We start from the raw sequence: 12,834 nt of genomic DNA on the forward strand, positions 1-12,834 counted from the left end.
GATGTGGAAGACAAGTTGTTGGTCAACTGAGAGGAGAGTATCCTTACTATTCACAATACCACTCCATGAAGATGCAATACTCTCCTAATCTGCATGGCAGGTTGATGTATATCTTAATGTGTTCTAAGTGGCTTATTTAAGTAGAGATGTTATTCTGCAGAACATCTTTTGAAGAACACACCTATATGAGTCTGATTGTCAAACGTCGCAATCTATGAGAGTAGGGTTCTCTCTAGTAAACTCATGAAAGGTCACGGAGTATGACGCATAAGCTCCACCCACGGGGAAGATCCACGATAGCCACGCATCGGTCAAGGCTATATGTGAAGCTAGATTCGCAGAAAACTTGCAGTTCAAGGCTCAGTCCACTCTTCAAGTTGCTTACTAGTGTAGCATAGAGTTCTAGGTGGAAGTTCAACTTAACAGTCTCCACTGCAGTATCGGTATATAAAACAGTGTTTTGGAACCAAAGGCAAATTTCTGTGTGCCTCTGGGATCTGGTGGGGGATTGCTGGAATTTAATCTATTTTGGGCAGCCCAATAACTATTTCAGAAATTCCTAATAAATCCTAGAGGCCCACTTAGCCCATTTGTGCAAGGCAAGGGATACTACTAAAGTTTAGTCCCACATTGCTAGTTTAGTGGGAGTTAGACCTTCATATAAGGGAGGTTCTTTCCCCACTTGTACGAGCATGGGAACAAGAGGGATGTCCACGCGCGCTCCTCCTCCGCCGCCCGCCTCGCCACGCCACGCCTCGCCGCGCCTCGGGTTGCGGGAATGAGCCGAGCCGATATCTAAATTTTTGCCATGCACGACGGGTATACGAAAGGTCACGTGGGAGTTGAAACATTTTCTGTAGTGGACATTGAATTCGAACGGCGCGCCTCTTTGGCCGCTGCCTGTTCGCTTCGTCTCCCTTCGTTGCTTCACCTCCTGCCGCAGCCTCTTCGCGTCCTTCTCCTGTGCCTATATAAGAGAGGTCTCTCCTCTCCAGAGAGACACAACAGAAGCTCCTCTTCCTCTCGCCACAAAGTTCTGACCACTGCGCTGCTGCTACGTTCTTCCCCATCCCGTCTTGCGACGTGCACCGCAGGTCGGGACAGTAGGCCTCCGAAACTGCACCTTTTGAGTCCTGTATGGGAGAAGGGTGATAAGGTTTTTGGGGAGCGCTCAGCGCGACTACTGGCTGCTTCATCACGGACGATCCGGTCGCCGACGACTACTTCCCCGACGACGACTTCTTCCCCGACGTCCACGACCTCCTCGACGACATGGCAGGCGAGGACACTGACCCCAAGTCCAGCGCTTCTGCTGTTGTTGTCCCGTACGTGTTCTTGTCTTTCCTGTTAAAGGTTCTGCCGCAGTTCCTTGTTCTAGTCCTTGTCCTACACATGATAGGTTCTACTTCATATATGCTACTTGCTATACTGTCTGCTTTAGATATGATAGGCTACGGTTCATATATGCAGAAGCTATTTACCTTCTCTTTGTCAGAACGCATGACTTGTTTTATCTCTACTATATTAGTCATGCTTTATCTAGTATTTCTGTTAATAAAATCATTTGATAAATTGCTCATATTTCCAACACTTTATCTATGGGGGTGCCAACTTTTATACTCACAAAAAGGTGTTGTGCGCAACCTTAAAAAACTGTCAGTTTAGCATTCTAATCCTATAATACCCATAGATTAGACAAACAAGTACTATGTATTACTAGATAAAAAAGATTTGGATATTTTTAGGGGGTACCAGGGCACCCACGGTATCCCCACTGGATTCGCCACTGTGCGGGCTGCCTAAGTTTGCTAAGAGTTGCCCCTCTAGGAGCAAAAATAGACTAGTGGGTGACTTTTTAGGGGTCCAAATCTATAATTTTGAGGGATTATAAATTTGAGGGGTCTACTAGCTAGGTATTAATTCTCCAAACGAGAAGAATTCACTCTAAATATGAATTTTAGGGGATTTGCTACAGATGCACTAATATATTATATACTTTCTAAGTAACGTTGTAATTAAATCTTGCATATACCCTACATGCATCTAACGAAGTTAACTAAAAGATCCAATACAATTTATTAGGCACCACCCATACAGCGGTTTACATAAATTGGGATAAAACTACACAAATGTATCATCGGAATCAGTGATAACTAACTTGTAATTTCGAGGATGTTGAGGTGATGTACTTGTTGACCAGCTGTCACACCCTTCTCGTCATGCCTCCTATGTCCATGCGGGGAGCGTCTAGGTCTCGCTTATTGTGACGACGAAGCACACGTCGCCTCAAGCATCATTTGTAATGTGCTAGCTCAACGCGACGGGCATTGGCTAGACCCTGCCATGTAAACACACGCAAGCGGGTAGGTATGTTACATATATTTTTTATTTTTTAATATATATATATATATATATACACACACTAGTAAAAGGGCCCGTGCGTTGCACTGGGTGAAAAAATCACACTTCCCTAACCCAATTGCTCAAGACCCCCTCTCATTCCATGACACACGCCAGCCACGATGACATGAACAAACTCTTTGAAATCCTCCATGCTGCCATGAAAATATGTACTGCAGAAAAAATATGAACGCATTTTAGAAGTGTATTAAAGGTGTGTAGAATTTAAATCATAGAAATATCTACCTAGTTGTGAGTATCTCTTCAAGCCTTTATTCGAGTTGCTTAGTGATGCCCAAAACATATCGCATTATACCGTAAATAGTAGAGTCCATTTTAATATTCAATGTTTTTTGCTTCACTATGGAGGTAACACAAATTTTCATGAACCAATGTTGGCTAGGTTTAGGAACTATGTAGCATAGCACTATTCATGTCCAACTATCAAGCACCTGTTATTAACGGGTACTATCTTTTTCATTATAATTATCAAAAAAATTATTGTGCATGAACAATTAATAAACAATTTTTTATTATGATTTAGACATAGTAAATTTTTTGCAGGTGTTAAACAATTCTAACATAATTTTCTCTCGAGTTATGGACGGGGTAAAACTACGTTCGTGGGATGATAGCTAGTGGCGGAGGATGAATTTTTTTTAGGGGGACGACTTTTGATTGATTTCTAGCTGGTTTACTTTGTTCCCACAATCTTTTAAAGATCAATCAACTCATTACGGGACAAAACAAATGACAAAAAATCACCAGGCTATTTTTTTATCAATCCCAAAAATCCCTCTCTTTCCTTCTTTATTATCAGTTCCCAAAATCCCTCCTTTCCATCTTTGTTCTCTCCGTTCTTCCTTATTAGGACACTTTTTTCTTACTCTTACGGGACGGCTGGCTTCCCACTTTTTCCCCCAAATCCCTCCTTTCCTTGTTATTATGGGACAACTTTCCACTTTCCTATTTTTTGCTTTCAATCCCCGAAATCCCTCCTTCCCTTCTTATAGCACAAATGCCCGTGGGTTGCAACGGGCATTTTTTTTTAAAATGTGCTCCATACAATAACGCGCCATTTATTATATCCAATTGATCTGTAGCACAACTCCTGTCTCGCACCATGCTGCCTTATTTATGCCCCTCTGGTTTGGAGAGCGTGCGCGCGCTCTCAGCTCCGTCGGGCCGGCCGTGCTCTCTAGTTTTAATATAAATTGACTCTTGAGATTTATCTTTTATGAAATAGGATTTTTTTTTTAATGTTACATACTCAATTCTTACTTGAAATATTCAATTCAAGTGTAGACTTGAAAACTAAAATCGTGTGTAAGGTATCATGTAACCATATTGATGACCCATAAATTCGTTCAATTAATTGAAAGTTTTTGACTTTTGATCAAGATAGGTACCCAAGCTCTAATAATTTCAGCGCATCCGAACTTTGACACATCCTTTTATTTTAAAACTGTGATTATATTTGTCATCTGAAAACCAGACTCATGGGCAGGGATCTCCAAAGGGTTCTTTGTTATTTTTATTTTTTTGGGGTCCTCAGTTATGTTCCGGGACACCTCTCCTCTCTAGTTTCTTCTAGTAGCTGAGTGTGTGGGCGTTGTATTTCTGACTAATATCACACGCAGGTTGTTGTGCTTATTTTGCATCGCCCCATCTCTTCTCCCCTTCCTCACACATGTAGACATTGTTTTTCCCCGTCCCTCTGGTCAAGGCGGTGGTCACGATGGAGGTGGTGTCTTTGAATACGGTGCTTCACCGGTGCATCAGATTTGCTTCCTTTGATCTCTCGGAGCTTCGAGCAGATCGGCTGGCTTGGGGCTTCGCTCCATCGGGCCCGCTCAGCGGCTACGGAGATCTCAGAAGGGCAGCTCGTCGATGGCAAGCTGGAGTGCCTCTACCATGGCTGGCAGTTCGACGGCCAGGGCAAGTGCGTCAAGCTCCCACAGGTTCGAATCAAGTTCATTCTTGGGTCAGTGCAAACGCATGAGAAAACTCACGTTTGATCGATGTGCATGCAGCTGCCTGAGGGCGCCAAGATCCCGCGGAACGCGTGCGCGCGCAACTATGAGGTGCGGGACTCGCAGGGGGTGGTGTGGGTGTGGATGTCACCGGCGAGCCCGCCGGACACGAAGAAGCTGCCGTGCTTCGAGCCGTACGCGCGAGCGGGGTTCACGGACCTGTCCACGGTGCACGAGCTCCCCTACGACCACTCCATCCTGCTGGAGAACCTCATGGACCCGGCGCACGTGCCCATCTCGCACGACCGCACCGAATGGACAACCAAGTGGGAGGACGCGCAGCCGCTGGTCTTCGAGGTCGCCGAGCGCACCGCCCGGGGCTTCGCCGGCCACTGGTGGCGCGAGCGCGCGCCGCACCTCCGCAACCTGCTCCGCTTCGAGGCGCCCTGCGTGCTCACCAACACGCTCGAGTTCGTGGACAAGGACGGCAGGGAGCAGTGCTTCTCGGCGCAGTTCCTGTGCCGGCCGGCGGGGCAGGGGAAGTCGATGCTGCTCGTCCGGTTCGGGTCCACGACGAGGTCGCCGCTGTTGAGGGTGCTGCCGAGCTGGTACTTCCACCAGAATGCGTGCAAGGTGTTCGAGGAGGACATGGGTTCCTGTCGTCACAGAGTTCTACCTCAACCTCCGCTCCTCGGACACCTGGGTGGCCGAGTACCGGCGGTGGATGGACAGGGCCGGCCCCGGCATGCCCTACTACTTCGGCCACAGCACCATGTCGCCGCCGCCCGTGCCGGCTGTCGTGGAGCAGGCGCCGGCGGGGGCCGCCGCTGGGATCTCCGCGTCGTTCCCGGCCGAGGGCGGCTTCGGCACGCAGCACGCGCCCAACCCGACCAGCAGGTACTTCCGGCACGTCGTGCACTGCAAGGGGTGCAGGGACAATGTCTTTATTTTGATAACAAACCGTGTTTCGTCGCACAAGCTTACCAGCTGAGTTGGCCACAACCTTCGAGATGGAGGGCCTCTTGCGTGACTCAGTGGCACATAAGAAAAGGCCCAACAGTGGAACAACGTGGCCCAATATAGGTGAGGCGTGCCGGCCGTCGTCGAGCAGGCGCCGGCAGGGGCCGCCGCTGAGATCTCCGCGTCGTTCCCGGCCAAGGGCGGCTTCGGCACGCAACACGCGCCCAACCCGACCAGCAGGTTCCGGCACGTCGTGCACTGCAAGGGGTGCACAGACAGTGTCTTTATTTTGATAACAAACCGTGTTTCGTCGCACAAGCTTACCAGCTCAGTTGGCCACAACCTTCGAGATGGAGGGCCTCTTGCGTGACTCAGTGGCACATAAGAAAAGGCCCAACAGTGGAACAATGTGGCCCAATATAGGTGAGGTGTGTGCGTTGCGAAAGACCGAGCGTGGGTTGAAATTAGTACCACCTTGTGTATATGTTTAAAATTCAAACTGAAAGCGTAAATTCACAGGAAGAAGCGTATTGTGACGGTAAACCCACGGAGTCAATCCGTGCTTTATTATTAGGAAAGATAGCAAAAGAGCCCGTGCGTTGCAACGGGAAAAGAAAATAACGCACGGCCCTAACCCAATAACCATGACTAAGACCCCAATAGATATTGCCAAGGCGTCTCTCTCGGCATTAGATGAGAATCTGCTTTATTTTCATGCAATATTTTGCCGAGGCGCACATGCAAGGTTATCGACGGTTTCTTCTATCTCCAATTTGGTTTTCATGGGGTGTTCATTGTAATCCGGGTCGGTGTCGATACCAAAGAAAGATGGATCGTGCGCTATTCATTAAGGTTGCACCCTAAATAGCATTTTAAAAATGTTTAACAGGTAAAATAATATCAGATTCATATTCTACATATTTTTCTAATCAAATTTAATATATAACATGTTAAAATTGAAGTTAGGGTTTAAAAGATGTATTTTGATAAAGTATTATTTGTTCTAGATGGAATGCGGGTTAATTATAGAAAAAAGGCAAAAACGATACGTTTTCTGGGAGTGCGGGTTATTTATCAAAAAAAGAAGGGGGTTTTCTATAAAACAGTAAAAAAGGGTTCGTTTTCTCACTTAACTAATATAGCGAGTTAATTACCCGAAAACAAAGGGGGTCTTCTGTAAAAAATGCTGCTGGTGAACGGTCAGAAGCAATGCATAATTTATTAATATAGTAAACATGCCCGTGCGTTCCAACGAGAGAAAAAAAATCATAATTTCGAATGGCAATGATCACATCTTACTACATCATCGATATACACTATCACTCTCATTTTTGTGAAAACATGAACAATTTTTAAAAATCATGAACATTTTCTTAAACTCATGAGCATATTTGAAATTGTGAACTTTTTAAAATTCACAAACATTTTGTAAAATCAAGAACGTTTTCTGAATTCATGAACATATTATATGCAAACATTTTGTTTAATCTGCGAACATTTCGAGAATCGGCTAACATTTTTTTAGGATTTGATAAAATAATTTTCTAAATTAGTGAACATTTTTGAATCCGCGTATATTTTGTGAATCAAAAACCATATATTTGAATTTATGAACAGTTTTATTTTATGCTATTTTCTAATACATGAATATTTTTTGAATTGATGAAATTTTGTGAAATTTTAAAACATTTTTAAATACATGAACTTTTTTAGAAAAACTCATTAGTATGTTTATTTTCCGGACATTTATTAGAAAATTTGCTAATATTTTGAAAAATCACAAACAATTTCTAAAGCCGCAAACATTTATGATTTATGAAATATTATTTTAAAATTCACGGTTTCAAATTTTGGAAACCTTTTTAAATTCACAAATTATTTCAAGTAGACAAAAAGCAATGACAGAAAATAAAAATAAAAAATAAAAAATTGATCACCCATATATAGGTCGGCCCAGGCAAGGTGTGTCTTTTTCTGTGCGCTGGGCGTAGTATTAGATATTCTGAAATGGGCCGGCCCAGTCCGAATTTTTCTGTGTGCAACGTTTTCTATAACTTATAGGTGGCATTGGTGGGTATTTTTTTCCAACTTCGGGGGCAATTTTAATGACGTACGGGCAGAAGCACTTTGTGCTTTATTATTATTAGGGGAGATATATATACTAGCAAAAGAGCCCGTGCGTTACAACAGGAGAGAAAATAACACACGCTATTAACTCAATAACCATGACTCAAGACCCTAATAGGTGCACGTCCTTTATTTTCATATGGCATCATATTTGTGTTGCCAATGGTAGCCTCAATGCCAACATAACAGAAATACGTTTGAATGAGGTTAGACCTAACGCGTCTCTCTCTCGCGCGCGCACACACTCGTTCGGAATAAAATGAGAAATATGTTGTTTTTCCATGCGAGGTTTTTCAAAGATGTGCATGTGTTGTTATCGATGTTTTATTTCCTCTCAATCTGGTTGTGGGTATTTATTTGGTTTTAGTGGATATTTATTTCCAATTCTAATCATTGCTGGTACGGAAAAAAAAACAGACCGTGCACTATAGATTAAGTTTGCATCAAAATAATATTGTACAAATATTTAACAGCTAAAAATAACATCATATTTAGATTCTATATATTTTTCTAATCAAATTTCATATATAACATATCACAATCGGAGTTACGGTTTAAAAGTTATGATTAATTTTATTTTAGATAAATTGTGGATTAATTAACTGAAAAATCAGGGGGTTTTATGTTAAAAAAGGATTTAGCTGACTTAAATATGGACGGCAGGTTGATTAACTGAAACATCAAGGGGTTTTCTGAGAAAATTCAAAAAAATCAGTTGTGACTTAAACGTGTACTGTTGGTTAATTTACAGATAACAGAGTTTTTTTGTTTGCAAAAAGCGCGTGACAGACACCCATGCATTGCTACGGGGCATATCTAATACTCTTTCCGTTCCAAATTACTCGTCGCGCATAAATGGATGTATCTAACAAGTAATTCGGAACGGAGGGAGTAGTTGTTCAATACCAATTGTGTCTAATGTATGCGTTCCGAATTCTCGTGTATTTCTTCTTCTCTCACCATATCACACTCGTGCATTTCCAGCTTTGAGATACTAATAAAAATATTATTTGAGTTTAACATGTCACTTGTGTCTTATGTCTCCATTACAATGAAAATATCGATATAAGCTGGTTACATGCTTATTCACATAAGATGGGTACATGCAAGTTTAGTTTTCGATGATAAACACCTCTGCCTTTTTCCATTCATTCCTTTAGAGTAACTGCCCTACAACACCCCCTTCCATCTGCAAAGTGTCCCTTCCTACCCTTGGCCAACAAGATACAAGGTAGGTGCCATCTTTTTTGCCACCACGAGTAACGAACCCAACCTGAAAATTTAAAAAAATGAGGAGAAAGTGATAGTATTTTGTAAAGAATATATATGGTGAAATCAGAATCTTGTGCAACAATTTATCAGGCACACATATATATCAGTACTTTCTATAAGTGAGGTGGTGATGCTAAAGATTGTTAAAAATCTATTATTCCGAAATAAAGAGTAAGCTATTAGGAAGTAAAAAATAATGATGCAAAACATCCAACTTGACATGATAGTAGTCAAACATCTCTTAAATCATCAAATTAACAGGAAATGGGAGTGCTCTTTTCGAGTGCCACAATGTACGATGTAGAAATCATTTGGTAACGGTTTGTCAAACCACAAACAAAAGGAACAATAATGTATTCACCGTAATGATAAGCAGCATATCCTAGCAATCTTGTTTTTGTGAAACCAGCGTTACCATTGATGCAACCTACAATTAAAGAACAGTGTAGCAGTCTTATCTCCAGCCGCAGAAGAGCAAGCATCAAAGCTACAAAGGCCTACAACTTCCAATGATTTCATCACAGACTGAGAAAGTAGTAAAGAATGTTTACATATGTTGTCGCATTGTCATTCTGAAGTATTTCATTGAACAAAATAGTACAATACCAAAGAACAAAAACAAATATTGGCCCAACAACAACAAATAGACATTGCCTTGACCACCCTGTACAAATAATTTGGCAACTCATTTTAGGATACAGGACCCAGAATAAAAGGAAAAAAATTATCTCAATTTAGTTGCACTATAATTAGGTAAGGGAATTAGTTTGGTGGAGTGGTAATTGTGGAAACAAAATGAAATTGTTCAGTATCAGATACTGCCAATTACATCTCTATCACTAAACTGGCTGGAGATCGCTAATTAATCGACGATAAGAGTTTGCCAACTGTTAATGTGTGCATAAACATGGCACAACACAGAAGAATCTAATAAATCGCAGCAAAACAATAACAACAATCACCAGCTTAAAAAATACAATATGCGACAAATATCTCAAGTGTTTCTGAATGTGTTTCACTACCTCCATGTGTACCAGCTGTCTCTGTAGAAGGAAGCACACTCCTTGTGAACAAGTTGTCTCTGTAGAAAGAAGTACTTCAAATTAAATAGATCCCACCAAAAGAAACATGGACCTACAGAAAAATGAATATTTTCTTGACAACCAGACTTAAACTGAAAGCATCCATCAACATACCTACAACTTAACTAAACCTTAACCGAGAAACATCATCCAACAGGAACAAAATTCCTACAACTTAACTAAACTGAAAGCATCCATCATCATCATGATGAACCGAAACATCATCATCATTGCAGTATACTTGCCACACACCCATATAATCATCCATGTATCTTTTGAATCTACAAAGAAAATAATAAAATGAAGTGTTAATAGACAATGCACTAACATGATGCAAGTAGTGATAGAGGTAGGACATTAGTCACATACAAAGGTTGAAGACCATGAAATCTTTGTTTTTTCTGCATTACCGAGAGTATTGCAGTTTTTGCGACTCCATACCAAATCTTCAATTTTCACAGTGCCATATCGACATGATGCTAGCAAAAAGAAAGCAAAAAGGCATGATTATTGACAACTGTTCAGAAGCAATGCATTGAGAAATTTAAATGGCATTACAGCTATGAATTATCTAGATCGCTTATAAGTATGGCATTAAAAAATATTAGCTCCTACGATATAGTAACTTTTTGTTAGTTACTTCATGCTAATGCATGTATACTAACAGTAAAAACTGGAGCAATCAGACCAACACCAAAATCCAGATATATAAAGGCAAGCATCAGCCATCCTACACTTGCAGACCGTCATATCCATTGGAACGAGTGCTCCAAAATATATTATATGAAGCCAAGACCCAGCCATGCATCACATGAGAATCATTCAATTGGATAGAAGAACAGTACCCGTAACTAAAGCAGAATAACAATCAAATTCTTAGGCCAGTTTAGCAGGTGTTGAGAATCCCTTTGTCGGCGTCTTGTGCCACAGGTTGCACTTAGCCGTCAATGACATCCAACAGGTACCAGCCACTGCATATCGGCTTAGCCTCCTCAGCCTATCATCGATTACGCGCTCTCGCCCACATCTTGGTAGCAAACGATGACCAGTCTGCCTTTAAAACATATCTACAGTTTTCACTTTATTATGAAGTATACTACTTCCTGCCGAGACCGTAGTGTAAGACGTGATGAATATGCTGATGAAAAATATTATGAAGTGAAACACACAGCATCAGCAAAAGCATAGCTTGTACGACAAAGCAGCAGAGGCTTATGACCCACTGTGTACAGACACTACCCTGGTCAGCCCCACTTTGCAAGGCATCATGCTAATGACGACATGGATTACCATCGGACAAATCTAAGTGTGGGATCAATCTAAGGGGATCAAGTCTGCTGCACCTGCGATCTGCAATGCGATTTTGCATGAAGTTAGTGTCTTTGGGTGGTCGGCTGGAAACATGCCGGTGGTGGCAGCGAATAAGACCCATGGTGAGATTGGCTTAATTTGAGGATATGACCAGGGTATTGAATGCCGTTCAAGAGCCCAGGTGCGCTCCGTCAAGAAAAGAAAAAGAGACCAGTTCATATGTCAAAATATAGATGCTCCCTTTGCTGAAATTTAAGTAAAACATATTGCATAAAATAGCTACCGAATTGATGAGACAAAAATAATAGAAGCTTCATTGCAGGCTTACAGGTGGTTTCAATTAATTACTAAAAGAAACAAATCTTCATGCTTTTTCAGGAGATAAAACAATTGCATCTTATAACATGGTTTCAGTGGATTAATAAGCACCTTTGCAAGAACAAAGAGAACTATCAGTAGGACAGTGAGGGTAATTATTAAGCACATCCCTATCTTTATGTTCTAATGATGCTGGTATTTTTGCAGTGCATCTACCCAGAAACAGATTTTGATTGCTTTTCAAAAATATGGTATCCCTAGCTGATCAAACCAAACAGTAATCAAATATTCCTGGAAAAAACTCCATCTCTTATAATTAAAGTAATTTATTTTGAAGAAAAAGAATAGAGCCTCGTAGCAGTTTACCACATAGAGTGCATTGACCAGCACCATGAGTAAGTAGCTAGTGAAGGGGTGAGGATCGGAACTTGTTAGGAAAAAGGTAAATTGTGCATATGGGCAAACTCACATAATAGTAGATTTAGTATGATATTTTCTTTGTGGAGGTATGATATGGAGACGCCTAGGTCCAGCTGCTAACTACAGAACATAGCCCTTTTATTCTGCTTTCTTAGCAATTGAAACACAGCACCGATCCAACATCAAAATATGTACAGGAGGGCAAAATAGATGGATGTTTGTGACCTACCATGTCCAGGCCCTGTCCTACTTTCTAGGTCATCGCGCTGGCCGTTAGATGGATCACGGCGGACAAACTCACCTGAAGCCAGAGGAGGAGGAGGAAGCTCCATGGCTACTTCGTCCCGAGCAGCAGGAAGGCTGTCCACAATACCTCCCTCCACGTCTACAGGGGAAGAGAAGAGCAGAGGTTAGAGAAAGGGAGAGGGAGAGGGCGAATCCAGGGGAGGGGATGCACTCACCGGACGAGAGGAGGGCAACTTGGCCACCGGCGCCGGAGTAGATGCCCGAAACCCTAGCCATGGGAGGAGGGTCGCCGGTGAGCTTTACTGGCCGCGAGCGCCGGATCTAGTCGTATGAGAGGGCGACACGAGTGCGAGGGGGCCTCGAGCGGTGCTTCGTGGTGGTGGGGATTCGCCGGACGTCGTTTGGATCAGCCGCCGCAGGTAGCGCAGCGAGGAGCCGCATGGAGAGAGAGATGAGATGTGAGAGGGATGGTTGGCTGGGGGATGCAGGCGGATCTGGCACACGCCGGCGCTGCAAGGTGGGAGAAGGTGAGGGGGAGGGCCGGCGGCGAGGTGGGCCGGTGCCAAGCGAGGCGGAGCCGTGGGGGCGATGCAAGCGCCGGCGTGCGGGTGGGGGGATGCGGTGAACCTTTTTTTCCCAGAGGAACAGTTATTTCACTTAGATCGTGACTGCGGCTTAATTGTGCAAAACAACAGGGACTTTTTAGCAAAATGGCTAATGACGTA

The 12,834-nt window shown here is 42.7% G+C and overlaps 1 protein-coding gene and 1 pseudogene across 19 annotated transcripts; one reads left to right on the plus strand and one right to left on the minus strand.

Moving 5' to 3' along the window:
- Window positions 1-4,163: 4,163 nt before the first annotated feature.
- Window positions 4,164-5,743, plus strand: LOC123153172 (protein TIC 55, chloroplastic-like; annotated as a pseudogene).
- Window positions 5,744-8,452: 2,709 nt separating this feature from the next.
- Window positions 8,453-12,751, minus strand: LOC123147214 (uncharacterized). Of its 19 annotated transcripts, XR_006473126.1 has the most exons (7): window positions 12,325-12,751; window positions 10,660-12,248; window positions 10,225-10,293; window positions 9,929-10,095; window positions 9,755-9,813; window positions 9,094-9,159; window positions 8,453-8,733 (listed from the first exon to the last, which is right to left on the minus strand). XR_006473126.1 is itself a non-coding variant. In XM_044566459.1 (6 exons), exons 1-6 carry the CDS (start codon window positions 12,383-12,385, stop codon window positions 8,667-8,669), a joined length of 441 nt encoding a protein of 146 aa, XP_044422394.1. In that variant the 5' UTR covers window positions 12,386-12,751; the 3' UTR covers window positions 8,453-8,666. The 19 variants fall into 19 exon arrangements, 3 of the variants coding, with proteins under 3 accessions (XP_044422394.1, XP_044422393.1, XP_044422396.1); XR_006473128.1 differs by lacking the exon at window positions 9,094-9,159 and having other exon boundaries at window positions 11,158-12,248; XR_006473124.1 differs by lacking the exon at window positions 9,094-9,159.
- Window positions 12,752-12,834: the final 83 nt, after the last annotated feature.

Source organism: Triticum aestivum, chromosome 7A (assembly GCF_018294505.1).
Source record: "Triticum aestivum cultivar Chinese Spring chromosome 7A, IWGSC CS RefSeq v2.1, whole genome shotgun sequence".
NCBI classification, from domain to species: domain Eukaryota; kingdom Viridiplantae; phylum Streptophyta; class Magnoliopsida; order Poales; family Poaceae; genus Triticum; species Triticum aestivum.

Excerpts from the sequence above, each read along its gene's own strand:
- LOC123147214 (XM_044566458.1), bottom strand. The coding sequence starts at position 11,344 with ATGAACTGGTCTCTTTTTCTTTTCTTGACGGAGCGCACCTGGGCTCTT. Across the intron at positions 10,096-10,224 it reads CAAAAACTGCAATACTCTCG|ATTCAAAAGATACATGGATG; the intron begins GTAATGCAGAAA and ends TTTTCTTTGTAG. Across the intron at positions 9,814-9,994 it reads TGATGGATGCTTTCAGTTTA|AGACAACTTGTTCACAAGGA; the intron begins GTTAAGTTGTAG and ends TTCTTTCTACAG.